We start from the raw sequence: 24,602 nt of genomic DNA on the forward strand, positions 1-24,602 counted from the left end.
TAAAGGCAGTTATACCATTTTAAAAACATGACAATAAATTGACAACACACTGTGTCCTCAGTCACCTTGTCCCAGAGAGGTTTACATGGTTATCAAAACATCACACCAGGGTGAGTCTAAACAAAACACAGCCCTGTGGGGAAAATGAATGGAACCATCTCCCTGTTTGACCTCTAGTTGTTATGGATATTATGACTCTACAGAGACACACAGTGGACGTGTCAAAATATGTTCCATTGATAAATCACACTTTATTTAACCTCAATGTCATCTTGTGTTTACATGGCATTGTAGATTGTAGCTGTATATAGGATGTATTCTGGATGTTTTCAGTGTGTTTTTAACCCTTTCAGACAATGGATTAATCACAATTAAAAATAGTGCACTAACATTACACAAAGTGAACTCAAGTCTGACAGCCCAAACAAACACACACATTCTCAGTCAAAAACACAAGTCAGAACACAGCCTCTCGATTCTCTCATGTGTTTTCAGGTTCTCTGACTGGGAAAATGTCTTTCCACAATGAGAGCAGTGGTATGTCTTCTCCTCCTGTGTATTTGTATGTATTCCTTCATGCTCTTTCAGGTACCTTAACCGGGTAAATCTCTCTCCACACTGGGAGCAGCGGTACATCTTCTTACCTGTGTGTGTCCTCTCATGCTTGTTCAGGTTTCCTACCTGGCCAAAACTCTTTCCACAATGGGAACATTGGAAAAGCTTTTCCCCTGTGTGTCCCCTCTCATGCGTTTGCAGGCTCCCTAACTGGGTAAACGTCATTCCACATTGGGAACAGTGGTAAGGCTTCTCTCCAGTGTGTATTCTCTTATGTGTTCTCAGGCTCCCTAACTGGGTAAACGTCATTCCACATTGGGAACAGTGGTAAGGCTTCTCTCCAGTGTGTATTCTCTTATGTGTTCTCAGGCTCCCTAACTGGGTAAAACTCTTTCCACACTGGGAGGGAACAGTGGTTTGGACGCTTCTGGTTTCAGTGTGTATTCCTGCTGTCATGTGAGAGTCTGGTCCTAACTGTCAAAGACAAACAGATGATTTAATTAAACAGAGACCTGAATGAAACCTCCACATGATAAAACTTCCTATGACGTTTAATCTAGACTAGATCCCTCAATCACCTGAAGTCACTTTTCACACAAACAAAATGTTCTGTGTGGTTCTTAGTCAGAGAGGCCTATAGTGGTCTAGAATGTCATTGGGAGTAAGACGTTTAGCCCTCAATCACCTGAAGTTCTCAAAATGCAGTGTGTATTTCTTAGTCAGAGGCTCCCTAACTGAGTAAAACTCTTTCCACACTGGGAGCAGTGATGTTGTCCTGCTGGTTTGGACACTCTAGGGGTCTGATAAGGACTCTTCCTGCTGTAACAGAAGGAGAACTGGTCTCTCTTTTGTCAAAGACAAACAGATGATTTAATTAAACAGAGACCTGAATGAAACCTCATGATGATAAAACCATCCTATGACTACCTAATCTAGAGTAGATCCAACTCAATCACCTGAAAAAATGTCATTTTCACAAGTGTTATTAAAGCCACTACAAAATGCAGGTCTCTGTGTGGTTCTTAGTCAGAGACCGCAGCCTATAGAATGGTCTAGAATGTCATTGTATGTTTAGTACAGTCCAAATTGCAGTATTGAACTCTAAGCAATGATAAAGTACATTTGATAACACGAAAATTAAATGCAAATCGATTTTAACAGTATTTTTTATTATGGAAGATTGAATAAGTGCTTCAAACAGTGTAGCTTTATCAATTCCTACATTAAAACACGGCATTTAAGCTCAGAACTAGAGTAGAATGACGTTTTAAAACCACGTATCAGTTCAACAACTATTTTCAAGACAGGACTTACTGGTGTTCCTCAGATCTTCTGTCTCCTCCTCTTCTTCCCTCTCCTCCTCCTTCAATATGACAGTTATCTCTCCTTCATTCACTCCAAATAAAGTATCATCGTTTTCTTCCTCTTCTTTCTGTGTAACAGCCTCACCCTCTACTTCTTCGTTTACTGTGACATCCTCCTCTTCATTCTCCTCTTTCACGACAACGTTCAGCCAAATACCTTCTTTCTCCTTCCAGCAGACCTCTTTTTTAGCAGGAGGGCAGCAGCTTGCTGAGCTCATGGTCGGGGATGTTAGCCAGCTAACCTAGCTAGTTAGCGACTAGCCTAGTGATAGGCTCATTTATCAAGCCAGCTACCGTTACCTGACTAAACGGAAATATGACATGAAATGGGGGAAAACTAGTTAAAAGACAGAATTATGTTCCAAATACAGAAGTAAATATAGACCGAAGCAGTCTGAACAGCTTGAACGTTTCCGCTAGGAAGCTACCGAGGTGGCTGACGAGATGTTGTTGAAGAAGCGTCCCGTCCACTACATTATACGTCACTCTGATAGCATCGCCTGAAAAACGCATATCGCCATCTGTTGACTGGAGTGGTTAACGCAGATAAATGTTTATTTTATTTCCAGACAAAAAGTGCATTTTTACATTTCTTTCATTAAATAATAATATAATAGTCAGACAACTGCAGATTTGTAATAAGTATGAATTTAAAACCTACTTCTACATTCTACCAACCAACAGATGTTTCTACTACAGTGAATATTAACCAATGAGGTGGGTCTTTACACATTCTACCAACCCAACAGATGTTTCTACTACAGTGAATATTAACCAATGAGGTGGGTCTTACCACATTCTACCAACCCAACAGATGTTTCTACTACAGTGAATATTAACCAATGAGGTGGGTCTTTCCACATTCTACCAACCCAACAGATGTTTCTCCTACAGTGAAAATTAACCAATGAGGTGGGTCTTTCCACATTCTACCAACCCAACAGATGTTTCTCCTACAGTGAAAATTAACCAATGAGGTGGGTCTTTCCACATTCTACCAACAGATGTTTCTACTAGTGAAAATTAACCAAAAAGAAACAGGTTTGGTCTTATCAGGTATTCTTGACCAACCACAACAGATGTTTCTAACCACGACTTCAATAACCACTTTCAGGTTAAAATAACTAAAATAAGTCACCATCGAAACAACTACCTAAACAGGTTTGTCATTATCATGGGTATTGGATCTTGAAAGATGATGCACAACAACGGTTTCTTCCATTGGATCTAACCTCATTGATCTATCAATAACCACCGCTAAGCTTTTTACATGTCAAAATAACATGGGTATTGGGATCTGACCTCATTTGGATCTGACCTCATTGATCTATCAGTAAGCTATGTTTACAATTGGATCTAACCTCATTGATCTATCAGTAAGCTATGTTTACATGGGTATTGGATCTGTTTGATCTATCAATACATGGGTATTGGATCTAACCTCATTGATCTATCAGTAAGCTATGTTTAGCATGGGGTATTGGATCTAACCATTGATCTATCAGTCATTGATCTATCAGTATTGGGATCTGGGTATTGGATCTAACCTCATTGATCTATCAGTAAGCTATGTTTAGCTATGTTTACATGGGTATTGGGATCTCAGCTATAGTCTAATCCAGCAAAGGAGTCCTACCAGCTAGCAGTGTAACGAACCTTGTAGGAAAGTACTACGTGGCTCTGGTGGAAGATCAGACCTCACCACCATTTGACTGATGTTGGGGGCGTGTCTGAAGACTCCCCGTGGGATTCTTTAAAACCTCTTAAAGAGGCTGCGAATTTTTGCAGCTTTTTGTTAAAAATCGCGCAAAATGTCAACGTCCTGCTACTCATGCCAGGAATATAGTATATGCATATGATTAGTATGTGTGGATAGAAAACACTCTGAAGTCTCTAAAACTGGTTAAATCATGTCTGTGACTATAACAGAACGTGTGTAGGAGGCAAAATCCCAAGGAAAACTGTTCACAAAAAAACACACAAAAAATATCCCTCCGCCAGTCTCTGTATTGTCTATGGCAAGGGAAAATAGATAGCGTCCAGTTTACAATGCCTACAGATTCCACACGATGTCGCCAGTACTGGCGATTGAGTTGAAGTTTATCCTTGGTGAGATGAGGAATAGGCACTTCCTGTCTTCGGGTACAATTGTGGCTGGTATTGGAGTGGCCATCACAAAGCCCTGACCTCAATCGTATAGAAAATGTGTGGGCAGAACTGAGAAGGCGTGTGCCAGCAAGGAGGCCTACAAACCTGACTCAGTTACACCAGCTCTGTCAGGAGGAATGGGCCAAAATTCACCCAACTTATTGTGGGGAGCTTGTGGAAGGCTACCCGAAACGTTTGACCCAAGTTAAACAATTTAAAGGCAATGCTACCAAATACTAATTGAGTGTATGTAAACTTCTGACCCACTGGGAATTTGATGAAATTAAAGCTGAAATAAATAATTCTCTCTACCATTATTTTGACATTTCACATTCTTAAAATAAAGTGGTGATTCTAACTGACCTAAAACAGGGAATTTTTACTAGGATTAAATGTCAGGAATTGTGATGAGATTAAATGTATTTGGCTAAGGTGTATGTAAACTTTGGACTTCAACTGTAGGTACCGTTACTGTGTTAAAAACAGAGGCAGTTGTAGGACTGATGTGTGTGGTGTTAAAGGGGAAATCTGACATTTGTTTCTAAACATTGGAGTAAAAAAATAATGACAACTTTGTTCTTGTTTCAACTGCAGATTGGTTGTTTGTTGTGTGGCTTTTTTAAAGGGGCAACCTGGGTTTTAAACAGAAACAAAATGGCAGCCCAGAGACCTGAGCTGTGTTGGAATACTCATACTAACTGTACTATTTGTGACGTACATTGAGTTTGTAGTATGCTTATTGGTCGTAGTATGATATAGTTGGTTTAGCCAAAAGTTCCCTGGTATGCAAGCATTTCTTAACTTTTTTAATGTTTTATGGGGTACTGTGATGTCATTATGGGGTATTGTGATGTCATTATGGGGTATTGTGATGTCATTATGGGGTATTGTCTGAAGATAGATAATTTTTCAAAAAATGTCATCCATTTTAGAATAGTAGCCAAATAAAATTTTACTGGTTGAAGTCGTTTTTAAATATAAAGTAGTACATTTTCGACAAAAACATAAACGTTATATTAATCAGGACATTCAAATGAACCTTACAATTATAATCCAAAGTAGTGTGAAATGCACTCATAAGCAACCTGTAAATGGAGGCTATATCTGCTGTCAGCCTATGAGAAGTCCCCTGAGTTTTCCCCCATGGTGGTGAACTAGTGAATAGACACAGAGATTAATGTGAGGTTCCTTCAGTAGCATCCTGATCTTACACTGATAGTGTGTTGTCATATTCAGAATACATTGTGGAAAAACTACAATCTCTGCTCACCTTTTTGCTCCAGGCAGATATACAACATCCATAACTAGTGGTTTCTGCATTAGAAGGGAGGGGTTTCTGCATTAGAAGGGAGGGGTTTCTGCATTAGAAGGGAGGGGTTTCTGCATTAGAAGGGAGGGGTTTCTGCATTAGAAGGGAGGGGTTTCTGCATTAGAAGGGAGGGGTTTCTGCATTAGAAGGGAGGGGTTTCTGGAAGGGGGGGAGGGGTTTCTGCATTAGAAGGAGGGGTTTCTGCATTAGAAGGGAGGGGTTTCTGCATTAGAAGGGAGGGGTTTCTGCATTAGAAGGGAGGGGTTTCTGCATTAGAAGGGAGGGGTTTCTGCATTAGAAGGGAGGGGTTTCTGCATTAGAAGGGAGGGGTTTCTGCATTAGAAGGGAGGGGTTTCTGCATCCAAATTGCATGTGCATCGCCCTTGTTGCAATTTTAGCAAACACAGAAAGGGGCCTATATAGAAGACCAAAAGTCATCTGGCACACTGCTTAGGATGTCAACAACTTTTACTTTTTTTTAGCCTAAAATCATTGATGTTACTACTAATGTGAAAACAAGACTAAATATGACTATTGTTGCTCACTTGACTGTCTTAAGACAATTGTCAAGTAATTTCAACATTCATTACAGACGTCAATTGTTGTACAACATCATGGCTACGCTGTTGGCATCACCTTTTACAGTGGATTTCTGCTGTTGTGGGCCTTTAACCATCTGTCTGACTTGTTGTTTACACAGGAGAGAGACGTGACTATCGTGGATCCTCTGGGGAGCCTCAACATCATGATGCTAACGAGGCAGAGAAGAGTCCCTCCAGTTTATATCACCTCAAGAAACACCAGCAGAGACCCACAGGGAATAAATCTCATTGCTTCTCAGACTGTGGGAAAGGTTGCAAATCTTCATCAGAACTTACAATACACCAGAGAATACACACTGGAGAGAAACCTTATAACTGTGATCAATGTGGGAAGAGTTTTACTCACTCAAGCTGCCTGATAGTACATCTGAGAGCACACAAGGGAGAGAAACCTTACCACTGCCCTGACTGCGGAAAGAGTTTTGTTAGTTCAACAGATTTAAAATCACACCAGAAAATACACACAGTAGAGAAACCTTATAACTGTACTCAATGTGGGAAGAGTTTTGTTACATCCAGCCATCTGACTATACACCAGAGAACACACACAGGAGAGAAATCTTACAGCTGTAGTCAATGTGGGAAGAGTTTTATTCAGTCAAGTAGCCTGATATCACACCAGAGAACACACACAGGAGAGAAACCTCATAGCTGTGATCAATGTCACAAGAGATACTCTGATAAAATATATCTGATCAAACATCAGAAAATACATACATGAAGGAGTTGTTTCATGATATCAATGAAATGTCACAATGTAGAATGTTTTAACATTGTAGAAGGAGTATTTTAATGATGTCACAATGTAGAATGTTTTAACATTGTAGTAGGAGTATTTTAATGATGTCACAATGTAGAATGTTTTAACATTGTAGTAGGAGTATTTTAATGATGTCACAATGTAGAATGTTTTAACATTGTAGTAGGAGTATTTTAATGATGTCACAATGTAGAATGTTTTAACATTGTAGTAGGAGTATTTTAATGATGTCACAATGTAGAATGTTTTAACATTGTAGAAGGAGTATTTTAATGATGTCACAATGTAGAATGTTTTAACATTGTAGAAGGAGTATTTTAATGATGTTGTAGTAAAACGCCAAAGGGATCTACCTCCTGTTCCTCTTCCCCTGTCTTACCCACCAAGGGTAGAGACAGAGATGACCTCGCCTACTGAAAAACCGGATTGGGCAAAGCCACCAGAAGACGACTCAAGCCAACCAACTATTGAACCTGACTGGTGTCAGGAAGAATCACCCTCTGCCTCAAGTGACACCTCTGAATGGGAACAGCTGATAGACTCATTGCTGATAGAGTAAGGGCACTGTCATAACCAGAGGCCCATATATGCACTGTAAGAAAAGTATTTCCTGTTGTAAGATATGTCATCACCCTCTCTGCTCTGAGGGAATGGGAGGAGCAGCGGATCGGGTGCAGAGAATCAAAAGGTATATAAAGAGACATTTGCCATTACTTTGGCGCTGACTTCTTGAATTCTGAATTCATTTAGACAACCATTTGACTTCGGGTAAATTGACACCTGACTCAAATTACTGAAAAGATTCTAACTTGTTGGATCTGAGAAGTAACTCTCCGATATACCGTTTAACTATCGAACAGTTGTTTTGTGGGTTTTGCGCCAGGTACGTGGCTGCTGATGCAAGTATATCCAGAGAGTTCTCTGTAGCCTCTCGATTGAGCTCAGCATCTCGACCTCGTTGCGGGCACAGACTTTTTGATATTCCATTTGGGGCAGGGAATCACCAGCGGGTTCTCTCATCCAGTTCAAACTTGGATCTCTAAATTTAGTAAACCACCAAGTCAACCTCTCAGCCAGTAGAGGGGAGTCGCTACTAACTCAATTCTAAAAGAACTCTGACCGATTGAAACTCTGCTCCTGATCTCGTGGGTCTCCTCGTCATCTCTCAAAGGTAATTAAATAACTATTATAAGTATTTAATGTAGAGATAAGTGTTATCATTGTACCAGGCATTTTATAGAGCATTAAGGCATTTGCATGTTTTTGATTAACGCTGTGTGTGACCGAGCAACAAATGGTGTATTTTGAAGTGTGTTTGATTGTAAAAGACAAAAAACAGTGTTTTCAAAAATAAACGGTAGTCTTATTTTGTCTCGAGTAAAAGGTTATCTCTAGACAGTTAACGGCACCGGAGATAACAACTCTGACACTCCCCGCTACCGGGACACTGGAAACGGGGATCAATGCTCTATGACAGAATGAGTTACCATTAAAAGACAAGGAGGAAGGTGTGTCCAGTAGTGATTCATTTAATTGTCTTATCGATCTATCTAAGTTTTATTTTCCAAGCGATACATAGCCGACGGGCAGAGTAGTGAGACTAAGTTGACTAAAGGTCTTCACACTTTAAACTAGATACATCACAGAGGGGAAACACTCACCACAGGGAAATCATACAGAGACTGGTAGGACTAGTGCTTAATAACAACTCAAGGACCAATTAGTGGTGAAGCAAAGAGTCTAGAGGATAAATGTGGGGTTCACACATCCCAGCTAGAGACCGTTGAGAGTGACAAGGCAAAAGACCTCTCTACGCGGACAACGTATCGATACAGAAAGAGAGGCAGGGCTACGCGAGCGGTCCTGGTTATACCGAGATAACCTGAAGTATCTATAGTGCCCTGTCCAATCCAGGGAACGGGACGCTAACCACCTCTAGCACCCCGCTGCCGGCCAAGGGGCGGGGCTGAAGGTTTCGTATCGCGACAGTCTCTATCGGGCCGTAGGCAGGAACTCTGACGTAATTACAGAATCTTATGCATTCTAAATTACCGCCCATTTGGAAAAGGAAAATAACTATTTACTCTGAGCTGCTTTTCAATAGGTTGGTGGTAGATGGAAGGCCGTGTTGCCCAACTGAGTCCTTTGAAGAGTGTCTGGTGGTGAACGAAAAACGTTGTAGTGTCGTCGTTGTGTGGTAGAGGGGATACTCTGTCCGTCCTTTCTGAGCCCAACTGTATTTTTCATTTACTTTATAGTTCTGACTAAAACTACAGAATAAAGCCGCCAGTTAAAATCAAGGAACGGAGGGAGCTACACAATGTAATGTTCAGTTTGACAATATCAATGGAATAGACCAAAGCAGAGCCATGTATTTAGATATGAACAGATATCTCGATGGAGGATAATGTCAGTATTTAGCTACGTTATTAGCTGTTTTGCTCACCAAAGGTGGAACAAAGTGAAACTGTTGATGTCAAAGCCTCAGTTCCGGGAGAGTCGTGGGTGAAACCATTCACCTCAGGAAAAGGGGTGATATAAATAACGTTTCCTTTCATTATGTGTTACTGAATTCATTAAGATATTTGCTGCCATTGTAGTAAGGTTGATAATACGAGAGGTCTTCGGACCTACCATTTTTGTATAATTTCCTTTGAAAGAACAACTAGTGTGTTTTGAGTGCTTCTCCCCTATTTGGGAAGTTGGTCTGCCCGCTCCTCAGTCTGACAGATATTCTGAGAGCAGGTTGGAGTCCTCTTCCTCTGGACATAAACACTGGTTCAAACTGTATAACACAATAGTGGGTTTGGAAAACTGGTTCATATATCCTAAAGTCAATAGCGAATGTGGCTCTGTAGATATTTATTTATCCGTTCATGAATTGAAGACCTATTTCAGCCAGTGAACCAAGTTGTTGCTGTCTTAGCCAGCCGTGTTAATGACGAGCTAACGAGCACCGTCGGTCTCTGCACTACAATGTCCCGCTAGTTATTACCAGCAGGTGATTTACTAGCAGGGGACTTATTGAAATATTAAGTGGATGTTTATTTTCTTACTACCTTAAAAGGTTTATATAAAAGGTTTATTTATAAATCACTTCACATTGAGGGTTTGTACTTGTGTTCTGTATTTATGGATTAATATCACTTCACAGATGATCTTTGTATCAATAATGTACTGTTGTTCCTATCTAACAGATATCTTGTGTACTACCTAACAGATATCTTGTGTCCTACCTAACCATGTGTTTGTTCCTATCTAACAGATATCTTGTGTCCTACCTATGTACACTACTGTTGTTCACTACTATTTGTTCCTAACCATGTATCACTACTCTATCAGATATCTTGTGTCCTACCTAACCATGTATCACTACTGTTGTTCCTATCTAACAGATATCTTGTGTCCTACCTAACCATGTGTCACTAACGTTGTTCCTATCTAACAGATATCTTGTGTCCTACCTAACCATGTATCACTACTGTTAACAGATATCTTGTGTCCTACCTAACCATGTATCACTACTGTTGTTCCTACTAACAGATATCTTGTGTCCTACCTAACCATGTATCACTACTGTTGTTCCTATCTAACAGATATCTTGTGTCCTACCTAACCAGTATCACTACTGTTGTTCCTATCTAACAATATCTTGTGTCCTACCTATACATCAGTCACTACTGTTGCTCTCTAGACAAGACAGGCTTGTGTCCTACCTAACCCATGTATGTCACTACTGAGGTGGAAACTGAGATGCTTGTTCCTAACCTCCTGCCAAATGTATGACCAGTTAATTCATACTGTATGTTGTAGTCTGTCCAAGAGGGTGTATCACACTGTATGTTGTCTCTGTTAATTCATACTGTATGTTGTAGTCTGTCCAAGAGGGGAATCACACAGACTGATCTCAGTTAATTCATACTGTATGTTGTAGTCTGTCCAAGAGGGGAATCACACAGACTGATCTCAGTTAATTCATACTGTATGTTGTAGTCTGTCCAAGAGGGGAATCACACAGACTGATCTCAGTTAATTCATACTGTATGTTGTAGTCTGTCTAATAATTAAATCACACAAGACTGATCTCAGCCTACTAATTTTATTAAAAACATTCAGTTGATTACATGGCAGTTTAGAGAGCAACATCATCTCACAATAATCTACTTCATAATCAATATAACATTTATAATCAATAACATTATCTGTCTATACTACTAACAACATAACACTAATCTACATCATAATCAATATAAACATTTATAATCAATAACATCATTATCTACTATAACTGACAACATAACAGCTTTGTTGTAGTAATCATAATCAAATATCAAAACAAAGAATGAACAGAATTATAATAACATCATACTATCATATATACACTAACAACATAACACTAACATCTAAATCATAATCAATAATAACATTATAATCAATAACATCAATCTCTATACTACTAACAACATAAGAGACACTAATCTACATCAAATCAATATAAACTGATTATAATCAATAACATCATTATCTTAAGTACTAACAACATAAACTAATCTACATCAGATAATCAATAATCAAATAAGACACTAAATAAAGTTATAATCAATAACATCAAGAATCTCTATACTACTAACAACATAAAGAATCACTAATCTAAATATAATCAATAATCTAACATTTAAATAATCAATAACATCATATCTCTATACTACTAACAACATAAATCTACTAATCTACATCATAATCAATATCATAACAACAATAATCAATAACATCATTATCTCTATACTACTAACAACACTAACAAAGAATCTAATCATAATAAATAATAAAGTTTATAATCAATAACATCAAGAATCTAAGAGGTAAAAACAAGAAAAAATTAAAACACTAAATAAGATAAAGAATCAAAATACAAAGAATAAATAAGATAAAGAATGAAGATAATAATGGAAGATTATATAATAATAAAGAATCTGGACTAAATAATGATAAACACTTCAAAATAAGATAAAGAATCTAAGAGACACTAAATAAGATAAAGAATCTAAGAGACACTAAATAAGATAAAGAATCTAAGAGACACTAAATAAGATAAAGAATCTAAGAGACACTAAATAAGATAAAGAATCTAAGAGACACTAAATAAGATAAAGAATCTAAGAGACACTAAATAAGATAAAGAATCTAAGAGACACTAAATAAGATAAAGAATCTAAGAGACACTAAATAAGATAAAGAATCTAAGACACTAAATAAGATAAAGACCCTAAATAAGATAAAGAATCTAAGAGACACTAAAAAGAATCCCCAAGACCCTAAATAAGATAATCTAAGAGACACTAAAAATAAAGAACCTAAAACACTAAATAAGACCCAAAATGTTATAAAGAAAAAAAATAAGTTACCCAAAACCCCATGGAACCCCATGTTAACAAAACCCCATGTTACCCAAAACCCCATGTTACCCAAAACCCCATGTTACTGTGTTACCCCCCATAATTAAAAACCCCATGTTACCCAAACCCCATGTTACCCAAAACCCCATGTTACCCAAAACCCCATGTTACCCAAAATGTTACCCAAAACCCCATGTTACCCAAAACCCCATGTTACCCAAAACCCCATGTTACCCAAAACCCCATGTTACCCAAACCCCATGTTACCCAAAACCCCATGTTACCCCCCATGTTACCCAAAACCCCATGTTACCCAAAACCCCATGTTACCCAAAACCCCATGTTACCCAAAAAACCCCATGTTACCCCAAACCCCATGTTACCCAAAAACCCCCCATGTTACCCCCAAAACCCCATGTTACCCAAACCCCATGTTACCCCAAACCCCATGTTACCCAAAACCCCAAACCCCATGTTACCCAAAACCCCATGTTACCCCAAACCCCCATGTTAAACCCCATGTTACCCAAAACCCCATGTTACCCAAACCCCATGTTACCCAAAAAACCCCATGTTACCCCCAACCCCATGTTACCCAAAAACCCCATGTTACCCCCCATGTTACCCAAAAAACCCCATGTTACCCAAAACCCCATGTTTGTTACCCAAAACTCTGGTGGTAAAAACCAAACTAAATGAATAATGGTGGTTGCAGTCACTCCTTTTAGATTTCTTTCCAAGGTTCTAGAAAGATAAACTAATTCTGAACTTGTTATTAAAATTAGAACCACTTCAGGTTTGTCACCACATTTTAAACACCAGTCCACTGCTGACCATCGATTTAAAACACAAAACTGACCTAAGATCAGCATGTAGGGTCAGCTTCATTCTACTCCTACTCCGTCCCCTGGGCTGCTCTCTCCTCTCCCGGTCCAGCTTCAGCTCTGGAGCTCAGAGAGACCATCTCCATGGCATTGACATAAAGATCCATGCTGCTCACCCTGTTCACTCTCTTCTGCCTCCTGGTGGGCTAGGGAGACACAGCACCAACAGTCAGACATTTACTCTCTAGTATCTCCATTCTCTCTCCCTCCCTCTACCCCTCACCCTCTCCCTCTCCCTCTAGTTTAAATGACTTGTAACGTCTGAGTAAATGTCTTTACCTTGTAGTACAGGTAGGAGGTGGTGATGGCTGTCAGTAGGATCAGCAGCACTACAACGTGTCTGATGATGAAGGCTGGCAGAGGAGAGGCTGCAAACAGAAACACCTTTGATGAGGGGACTGATCATCATCACATAGATCTGTGGGAAATCTGTCAATGACAAAGTTATAAGTCTGGTTCATGTTCAGTTACCTGTGATGGTGAGGGAGAGGAGCTCACTCTCAGAGGAGAAGTTATGAGAGAAAACATAATTGTCATAAACACAGCTGTAGTTCCCTTGGTGGGAGTCATCTGCAGCAGGGAAGAGGAAGGCAGCAGAGTGATTGACAGCTGGCTGGGTCTGGGTTCTGTTGGAGCCGGTGAACGTGAGGAGGAAGGAGCCTCCTGGGTACTGTGGCTGAGTGGAGCAGGTGATGGTGAAGTTGTAGCCCCTGAACATCTCGGGCCCCTGGTGGCCCCTGAAGACCCCTCCCATTGGGTCAGTCAGGAAGATATCAGGCTGGACCAGGAGATCTGTAACAATAAAAGAGAACAAGAAAAACCTCTTCAACTAGTTTCCTATAGATATGACAATAACATCAGCATGTAACAGTGCCAGCCACCCTCCCTCACAGGGCAACATGAGTAGTGGGCCTACAGTCACTGAGACAACATATGTTGATATCAGGCTGAAGCAGGACATCTGGAACAAGAGGAGAGAAAAAGAAAACGTAGCTCCTCAACTACTTTCCTCATTTAGATGTGACAATAACATGACATGTGACAGTGGTAGTGAGTAGAGACGTTCACTGAGATAACACTCACATACAAAAGCATTCTGGGATATTTAAGTTGTATTTGATTCCTACTTGACTGAGTGATCTATTTAGTAAAGCAGACTGACAAGCTAAACAGTCATCATGAGAGGTGCAGAGGAAGTTGTATGAATGAAGGAAATCAGTTGAATATAATTATAATATGTTGTTATTACCTGAGCAGATCACTGTGAGTCCAGGAAGGAGATCATATGATCTTCTGAAACATTCCCTCAGTGAAGACTCAGACCCAGAACAGTAAACTCCAAACCCTCTAGTGGTGTTTCCAGGTAGTACTGAAACAGTGGAGCCACAACCCAGCTGTCTACACACTACTGCAGCTACATCCCTGGTTCCAGTCAGATCCCACAGTCCTCCACTCTCCCTGGTCGTACCACTCCACTCCACCAGCACAGCGACTGCCTCCTCCCACCAGCCTCACATCATCAGGCTCTGAGAAAAGAAAAGAGAGAGACAGTAATCTTACTATTTTCTCACTAAAACACACCTATATTGTCTCTCATATTCTTCACTCCAGGTGAGAAACAATGTTGATTGAGTGACAAACTGTTTCTTACCTGAGCAGGTGAGTCCAACAGCATTACCAGGTAGGCAGGTGTTGTTCTCTCTGTCTGAGGTGTCACAGTCCAGGAGAAGGGACTCTTTGCCTTTACACTGGAACTCTTTATCCCAGGTCTGACCCTCACCTTCTCCATAGAGCCCCCCCTGTAGAGCTGCAGGAGCCCCACAGCCAAGCTCCCCACAGACTACCTCTGCATCCTGCCGGTCAAAGTCAGCTTCACACACTGAGGCCCAGGACTGATTGGACTTCACCTCCACTCTCCCAGAGCAGAGACCAGCTCCATCCACAAGCCGCACAGACTCTGGAGAAAAAGAGTTGGTTGAACATTCAATCAGTTTTGTTGATGACACTGTCAAGGACTAAACACAAATATGTTGGATAAAAGATTGTAGTTTGCTATGTTTGATACTGTAAGAGGTAGAAATGGGTTCTTAGTCACTCAGGATCGGGTTGGGAATAATGCAGGCAGGAGACAGGAATAAGTTCACTTCACTTTATAGAAAATAAACAGCTGGACATCCATCAGGCAGCTTCACTTCAGTACCATCTGAACTACAATGATCTGCCCATGAACATCTCCCATAAACCAATATGACAAACACAAATATAATGTTTAAATACATCTGACATCTCTCCCTCTATTTAAATGAAATAAAAACACTAAAACATTGTGACATAACTGAGGTAACACTCAAATACAAAGCATTCTGGGATATTTAAGTTGTAAATTCCTACTTGACTGAGTGATCTATTTAGTAAAGCAGACTGACAAGCTAAACAGTCATCATGAGAGGTGCAGAGGAAGTTGTATGAATGAAGGAAATCAGTTGAATATAATTATAATATGTTGATATTTCCAGATCACTGTGATCCCAGGAAGGAGATATAATACATGGAGCAGTATGTGGAACTCAGCAGTGAATAAATATAATATGAGTCTCTTACCTGAACAGAGTCACATGATGATATTATTTACAGCATCACAGTGGTTCACAGGTGGTCCGTTCTGATGAGCTTGTGTTGTCTAACACTTCAGAGCTCATTGCTCCACTAGAAGTACCAATTTCCATAATTCACTGACTTCTTCATCTTCAATCAGACTGGACTGATATTTGTCTATGGAGATTGCATGGCTGACTCAATTTGATACACCTGTCAGGTAGTCCTGAAATAGCCGAACCACTAATGTCCACATACTACCTATAGTGTATCTTGTTATTACCTGAGCAGATCATGTGAGTCCAGGAAAGAGAGATCATAGACTTCTACCACTCTCCTCAGTGAAGACTTCAGACCCAGAACAGGAAGTGGTCCCAAACCCTCTGACTGGTGTTTCAGCTGTACTGAAGCAGTGGGAGCCAACACAGTGGTGAGGACAGATGATGACAGTGATTCTGTTATTCTAACAGCTCCCACATGCCTTTCTCCCTGGTCAAGTATTCCACTCCACCAGCACAGCGACTGCCTCCTCCCACCAGCCTCACATCATCAGGCTCTGAGAAAAGAAAAGAGACAGTGGAATCTTACACTCACTAAAACACACCTATATTGTCTCTCATTTCCCTTCTGTAAAGTTTCTGGAGAATGGTCTGGGGTTGTTTTTAATGGATCGTGTTAGGCCCCTTAGTTTCATTGAAGGGAAATCGAATCGCTACAGCATACAAGGTGACATTCTAGACTATTCTGTGCTTCCAACTTTGTGGCAACAGTTTGGGAAGGCCCTTTCCTGTTTCAGCATGACAATGCCCCTGTACACAAAGCGAGGTCCATACAGAAATAGTTTGTTGAGATCGATGTGGAAGAACTTTACTGGCCTTCACAGAGCCCTGACCTAAACCCCATTGAATACCTTTAGGGATGAATTGAAACGTCGACTGAGCCAGGCCTAATCGCCCAACCTCACTAATGCTGTTGTGGCTGAATGGAAGCAAGTCCCTGCAGCAATGTTCCATCATCTAGTGGAAAGTCATCCCAGAAGAGTGGAGGCTGTTATAGCAGCAATGTTCCATCATCTAGTGGAAAGTTATAGCAGCAATGTTCCATCATCAGAAAGCAGGGGAGGCTGTTATAGCAGCAAAGGGGGAGGCTGTTATAGCAGCAAAGGGGGGGACCAACTCCATATTAATGCCCATGATTTTGGAATGAGATGTTAGATTAGCAGGTGTCCACATACTTTTGGTCATGTAGTGTACATTCCCCTTCCATGCAAATGTGTAACTCTCTTTGCAGATGAGATTAAATCTAATTTAATTTTTTTTGTCATTTTTAAATCATTAATTTCAGAGGTCAGGGGTCAAGCTGAGCCGGACCAAGAGTGGAAAAAGGTTACTGGTTATGATGACATCACTGGTGAGAAGTCAGTAAAGACAAGATATTCAGTTGGCTGCATGTTAGTCTGTCAGCCCTATCTCTGTTGACATCTCACTTTCTCTCCACGCCTTCTCTCTCTCTCTCTGTTCCTCTCTCTCTCTTCCTGACAGATAGCATCAGACCTGTTGCCTTGGTAACAGACCTCTATCATCTACACCCCCCTTCTCCTACTCTAACATCAGACCAATATAATATATAATATGTCAAGTATTAGTAGTTCCATAAAACACTACTTGTTATTGGGGTTTAGAATGGTTTGTATGGACACATGAATTTCTCCATGTGGGATAATAAAGTTGACTAATATTGAACTGCTATAATCACTGTAGATTTATACTCTACCTACCTGGTGGACTGACGCTTTGAGCCTGGAGATCTGAGGAGAAAGAGAGAGACAGAGAAAGGGAGAGAGAGAGAGAGAGAGAGAGAGAAAGGGAGGAGTCAGAGGAAGAGAGAGGCAGAGGTTAAATCAACATAACATGACCTTTCATGATATGATGGGGATGACAGTGGTATGGTGCAACAACACCCATGTGTAAACACATTCCCCATCTCTCCTCCACCCTCCTCTCTCCCCTACCCTCCTCTCTCCCCTACCCTCCTCTCTCCCCTCCTCCCTCCTCCTCTCCCCTCCCTCTCCTCTCTCCCCCTCCCCTCTCCCCCTCTCCCTCCCTCTCTCCCCTCCCTCCTCCTCCCTCTCCCCCCTCCTCTCCCTCCTCCTCCCCTCCCTCCTCTCCCTCCCTCTCCCCTCTCCCCTCCCTCTCTCTCCTCTCTCTCCTCTCCCTCCTCCTCTCCTCCTCCCCCCTCCCATCTCTCTCCTCCCTCTCTCTCCCTCTCCCTTCTCTCTCCCTCTCCCCTCCACCCTCTCCCCTCCCCCTCCTCCCTCTCCCCCTCCCCTCCCCCTCCCTCTCCCTCCCTCTCCCCCTCCCTCCCTCTCTCCCCCTCTCTCTAAAACTCTCTCTCTCCTCTCTCCCTACCCTCCTCTCTCCTCCCTATCTCTCTCCCCTCCTCTCCCTCCTCTCCTCTCTACCCTCCTCTCTCCCCTCTCCCTCTCTCCCTCTCTCTCCCTCCTCTCTCCCTCCTCTCTCCCTCTCCCCCTCTCTCCTCCCTCCTCTCTCTCCTACCCTCCTCTCTCCTCCCTCCCTCCTCTCTCCCCCTCTCTCCCTACCCTCCTCTCTTCTCCTCTCCTCTCTCTCCCCCCCTCTCCTCTCTCACCTCTTCTCTCCCTCCTCTTCCCCTCTCCCCTCCCTTTCCTCTCCCCCCCCTCCCTCTCCCCTCCCCCCTCCCTCCTCCCTCCTCTCTCCCCACCCTCCTCTCTCTCTCTCCTCCTCAAATCTCTCTCCCCACCCCTCCTCTCTCTCTCTCTCTCTCTCTCTCTCTCTCATTCTCTCTCTCTTCTTGACATATAGTGTTGAACCTGTTGATCTTGACTCAGCTCATAGACCTCTATCATCTACACCCCTCCCTTCTCCTACTCTAACATAACACCAATATAATATATAATACATAATATATACTCTCATTCATTTACATAGAGACAGATACAATCAATCATTGACACACTGAATATACAACAGTCAGATGCATGACACCATCACAACTTAACTGACATTAGTGCCTGTCCCCAGATGGACAGTTAGACTACAGTAAAGTACATTTACAGGTGATCACATCATTGTCCTGCTTTGAGACACATTTTTACTGTCTGCTTCCAGTTGCATGTTATTTTACTAACCCTGCAAATTATAATATATCTTACAATATCAAAACATATCTCAGTAACTGTCACAAGTGTATAGCAGTATAAGAGCATCCTACCTGTGCTCCACAACAGGGTCATCAGTACCACTGCAGGTATCATGTCTGTCTCTAACTGGGGCTCCACTGACATACACAAGTCACTGTCATGTAGAGAGGACTGAAGACTGGAACGTGCTGCTCGGCTATATGACTTCTATGTCATTCGTTCGTTGGGTCTTTGATGTGAGATAAACTTCTTAGCAACTTATCTTGGATCAGTGGTTGAACACACTACAGCAAACTGAAAAAGTCCACAGGAAACTGCTGACAGAGCAGCAACATTTCACATAGTGTCCTACAATATCACCTCTAACTTTCTACTGCTTGAGTTCACCTCTTATAGAATATTGGCTTAATGTTCCAGCACCTAAATATAAACAGTACCAGCACCCAAAATGAGTACTGATGAGGTCTCATGTTAGAGCAGGAGAAGGGGGGATGTGGTGTAGAAGCTAGAGGTCTGTTACCCAAGTCAACTCAACAGGCCTGATGCTGTATGTCAGGGTCAGGCTGGGCTGGGCCAAGAGAGGAACAGGTTACTGGTTATGATGACATCACTGGTGAGAAGTCAGTGACAAAAAAGATGAAGAGGAGACGAGAGAAGAGGAGAGGGGGAGAAGGGGAGAGGGGAGAAGAGGAGAGGGGAGAGGGAGGAGGGGAGAGGGGAGAGGGGAGAGAGAGGAGAGGAGGGAGGGGAGAGGAGAGGGAGAGGGGGAGAGAGGGGAGGAGGAGAGGGAGAGGGGAGAGAGGAGAGAGGAGGGGGGAGGAGAGGGGGAGAGGGGAGGGGAGAGGGGAGAGAGGAGAGGGAGAGAGGGAGAGAGAGGAGGAGAGAGAGAGAGAGGAGAGGGGAGAGAGGGAGAGGGAGGGGAGAGGAGAGGGGGAGAGAGAGGAGAGAGAGGAGGAGAGAGAGAGGAGGGGGGAGAGAGGGAGGAGAGGGAGAGAAGGGGAGAAGAGGAGAGGGGGAGAAGAGGAGAGGGGAGAGAAGGGGAGAAGGGGAGAGGAGGTACTGTTTGTCACACCGTTCCACTCAGAGGACTCTACCTTTTGTTATCAAGTGGGGTTTTCCACCATATTTAGTAAACCAGTCATTTCAGTGAAGGGAAGTGAACAAGTGTACACTTTAGGAGAAAGGAGAGATAATTGGGACAATGCTTCTTTCTAGTCTACAGTCCTGCGTCTGTGACACCAGATTATCACCTAGTGGCCATAAGAGGAACTGTCCTGTCAGTGTGTTTTTACTGCTGGCTCAAAACAACACATGACCTGCAAACAGGATATGATTCATGTGTGAGTACTAAAAGCATATGAATATAGTATATTATAGTATATTTATTATATATGTGGGTCTGATAAGTCAACACTCTTAATGTTTGCTGTTTTATCACTCAGAAGAACATTGGACACTATGTAACCAAACACATGTGAAACCTCATGATATGAGTGATAAGAAGTGTTTAAAAAGGTGAGTTCTGAACCCTGTAGACGACTGCACTACTTCTGAAGAAGACCAGAGTCATTTCAGAATGAAGACTGCTATAGTTCTGACGGTGTTGCTGCTGTCTGTCTGGGGCCTGGACTCAGGGAGAGAGTGGAGGGGTGACTAGTAGTTCTGTCTGTCTGTCTGTCTGTCTGTCTGTCTGTCTGTCTGTCTGTCTGTCTGTCTGGAGGGGTGGCTGTCTGTCTGTCTGTCTGTCTGTCTGTCTGTCTGTCTGTCTGTCTGTCTGTCTGTCTGTCTGTCTGTCGGTCTGTCGCCTGGGCTCAGGGAGAGAGTGGAGGGGTGACCAGTAGTTCTGTCTGTCTGTCCGTCCATCCGTCTGTCTGTCTGTCCATCCGTCTGTCTGTCTGGGGCATGGACTCAGGGAGAGAGTGGAGTATGTACACTTAATCACCAAAAGTATGTGGACACCTGCTCATCTAACATCTCATTCCAAAATCATGGGCATTAATATGGAGTTGGTCCCCCCTTTGCTGCTATAACAGCCTCCACTCTTCTGGGAAGGTTTTCCACTAGATGTTGGAACATTGCTGCTATAACAGCCTCCACTCTTCTGGGAAGGTTTTCCACTAGATGTTGGAACATTGTCCACTCTTCTGGGAAGGCTTCCACTAGATGTTGGAACATTGCTGCTATAACAGCCTCCACTCTTCTGGGAAGGCTTTCCACTAGATGTTGGAACATTGCTGCTATAACAGCCTCCACTCTTCTGGGAAGGCTTTCCTCTAGATGTTGGAACATTGCTGTGAGGACTTGCTTCCATTCAGCCACAAGAGCATTAGTGAGGTCGGAAACTGATGTTGGGCGATGAGGCTGGCTCGCAGTCGGCGTTCCAATTCATCCCAAAGGCGTTCAACGTCATTGAGGTCAGAGCTTTGTGAAGTTCTTCCACACCAATCTCAACTAACCATTCATGTATGGATCTCACTTTGTGTACAGGGGCGTTGTCATGCTGAAACAGGAAAGGGCCTTCCCCAAACTGTTGCCACAAAGTTGGAAGCACAGATTCCTCTAGAATGTCATTCTATGCTGTAGCATTAAGATTTCCCTTAACTGAAACTAAGGGGCCAACCATGAAAAACAGCCCCAGACCATTATTCCTCCTCCACCAAACTTTACAGTTGTCACTATGCATTAGGGCAGGTAGCGTTCTCCTGGCATCCTCCAAACCCAGATTAGTGCGTTGGATTGCTAGAAGGTGAAGATGATTCATTACTCCAGAGAATACGTTTCCACTGCTCCAGAGTCCAGTGGCTGTGAGTTTTACACCACTCAAGCCGACGCTTGACATTGCCCATATTGATCTTAGGTTTGTATGCAGCTGCTCGGCCGTGGAAACCCATTTCAGGAAGCTCCTGACAAACAGTTTCTTGTGCTGATGTTGCTTCCAGAGGCAGTTTGGATCTCGTTAGTGAGTGTTGCAACCAAGTACAGACGATTTTTACACGTTACACTCTTCAGCACTCGGCGGTCCTGTTCTGTGAACTTGTGTGGCCCACTACTTCTTGGCTGAGCCGTTGTTGGTCCCAGATGTTTCCACTTCACAATAACAGCACTTACAGTCGACCAGGCAGCTCCAGCAAGGCAGGAATTTGACAAACTGACTTGTTGGAAAGGTGCCATCCTGTGACGGTGCCACGTTGAATGTTACTGAGATCTTCAGTGAGGCCATTCTACTGCCAATGTTTGTCTATGGAGATTGCATGGCTGTGTGCTTAATTTTAAACACCTGTCAGCAACTGGTGTAGCTGAAATGGCCCAATCTACTAATTTGAAGGGGTGTCCACATACTATTGTATATATAGTGTATTCACCCAGCTGTCTGGTCCAGGAGAATATCACCTGTGATGCTGTCTGGTCCAGGAGAATATCACCTGTGATGCTGTCTGGTCCAGGAGAATATCACCTGTGATGCTGTCTGGTCCAGGAGAATATCACCTGTGATGCTGTCTGGTCCAGGAGAATATCACCTGTGATGCTGTCTGGTCCAGGAGAATATCACCTCTCACAATATTGGGACGGCAGGGTAGACTCATAAAGTGGAGTGAGAATGTTATGTAAGGATCAGACTGTATAGGCTATATTACATGTATTTAGTGTATTATTGGGGCAGCAGGGTAGTGGTTAGAATGTTATGTAAGGATCAGACTGTATAGGCTATATTACATGTATTTAGTGTATTATTGGGGCAGCAGGGTAGTGGTTAGAATGTTATGTAAGGATCAGACTGTATAGGCTATATTACATGTATGTAGTGTATTATTATTACATGTATAGTGTAGTGGTTAGAATGTTATGTAAGGATCAGACTGTATAGGCTATATTACATGTATATAGTGTATTATTGGGGCAGCAGGGTAGTGGTTAGAATGTTATGTAAGGATCAGACTGTATAGGCTATATTACATGTATTTAGTGTATTATTGGGGCAGCAGGGTAGTGGTTAGAATGTTATGTAAGGATCAGACTGTATAGGCTATATTACATGTATTTAGTGTATTATTGGGGCAGCAGCCTAGTGGTTAGAATGTTATGTAAGGATCAGACTGTATAGGCTATATTACATGTATATAGTGTATTATTGGGGCAGCAGCCTAGTGGTTATAATGTTATATCAGGGTCAGACTGTATAGGCTATATTACATGTATATAGTGTATTATTCAAACAGCCTATTTGGTTATAATGTTATATCAGGATAGTGGTTATAATGTTATGGTTATGTTATATATTAGATCAGACTGTATAGGCTATATTACATGTATTTAGTGTATTATTGGGGCAGCAGCCTAGTGGTTATAATGTTATATAAGGATCAGACTGTATAGGCTATATTACATGTATTTAGTGTATTATTGGGGCAGCAGCCTAGTGGTTATAATGTTATATCAGGATCAGACTGTATAAAAGCCAAGTACTAAGAATGAAGAGTCAGTTCTTCCATGGAATTGTCAGCTTTGTTACTGTTTGTAATAAAGTCTAGTTGAATTCACAGGTTCTGGTTTGGTGAAATAGTTGATTCAATATTTTCCACAACAGTCAATGTGTCTAAACTGCAAGAACTTTGAAATGAAGTTGTTTTCAAGTCGTCATTAACAACAACCTGAAAATAAACATTTAAAACCTTCAACTAAAACCAAACGTATATTGGACGTTGGGTATCGTCTTCTTTTCAACGTCTTTTCAATGACATTTAGCTGGTGGTTCAGCCCAATGTCAAAACACAGTTTTAATGTGTCCAGATCAATAACCAATATGCAGAAACCATTTGTGATACTGAAAACCTAAACATAAAATGTACCATCTGCACAAACATCTGCAACAATAATCACATTACTTAAACAAGCACCTTTTAAAATGCAGGAGCACCAGAAACACTGTTGTTTTGACAAGTAGCAATAAATCACTGATATCAATTAGGGGGAAATCAGGTTGTTGGTGCTGTTGAAACTAACACAACTAAAAAAACACATGGAAATGGGAGATATATTTTACCTCCCTGGTTAGAGGACAACCTGCAGAAGACAGTCAGCTACATTTAGGAGAGATGCATTTACATTTAGAGGTCGTTAAACAAAGGAACGCAACACTTATTTTTCATCCCTCATCGATATCATGTTGAAATCATTTGTGTGAGAGTCTGGAGATGAGTTTGTCCTGTTAAAACTAACAGCTCAAAAACCACATGGAATCTGGGAATAATGTGTACATCACTGGTTAGAGGACAACTTGTAGAAAACATCTAGCTACATTTTGATTCCAGTGGGTCACCAATGCTGTAAGTGTAACACAGCTCTTTTTGTGTGAGTCACTTTCTGTTATATCATATAAATATCACTCTTTCAATTCAGAGCCTGGATTTTCCCCCTGAGGCTAATATCCATATCATGCAGAAATCAATTGAACAGGGGGCAAACGTTTAGTGTTCTACATTGTGACATCATTAAAATACTCCTACTACAATGTTAAAACATTCTACATTGTGACATCATTAAAATACATTGTGACATCATTAAAATACTCCTACTACATTCTACATGTGACAATTAAAATACATGTTTAAAACATTCTACATTGTGACATTAATTCATTGATATCATGAAACAACTCCTTCATTAATGTATTTTCTGATGTTTGATCAGAGATCTTTTATCAGAGTATCTCTTTCTCACATTGTCACATTGACCACAGCTATGAGGTTTCTCTCCTGTGTGTGTTCTCTGGTGTATAGTCAGATGACTAGATGTAGTAAAATTCTTCCCACA

At 41.7% G+C, this 24,602-nt stretch overlaps 1 protein-coding gene and 1 pseudogene across 1 annotated transcript in view; both read right to left on the bottom strand.

Annotated features, from left to right (window-relative positions):
- Positions 1–227: 227 nt before the first annotated feature.
- Positions 228–24,602, bottom strand: part of LOC121839380 (gastrula zinc finger protein XlCGF49.1-like) — a 29,966-nt gene continuing 5,591 nt past the window's right edge. Inside the window, exon 3 of the mRNA XM_042298004.1 lies at positions 228–929. Coding sequence (XP_042153938.1) covers positions 445–929 — 485 coding nt within the window. The 3' untranslated portion in view covers positions 228–444. The remainder of the gene's footprint in view (positions 930–24,602) is intronic.
- Positions 13,027–15,948, bottom strand: LOC121839379 (annotated as a pseudogene).

The sequence above is a fragment of the Oncorhynchus tshawytscha genome, linkage group LG15 (assembly GCF_018296145.1).
Source record: "Oncorhynchus tshawytscha isolate Ot180627B linkage group LG15, Otsh_v2.0, whole genome shotgun sequence".
Lineage (NCBI taxonomy): Eukaryota > Metazoa > Chordata > Actinopteri > Salmoniformes > Salmonidae > Oncorhynchus > Oncorhynchus tshawytscha.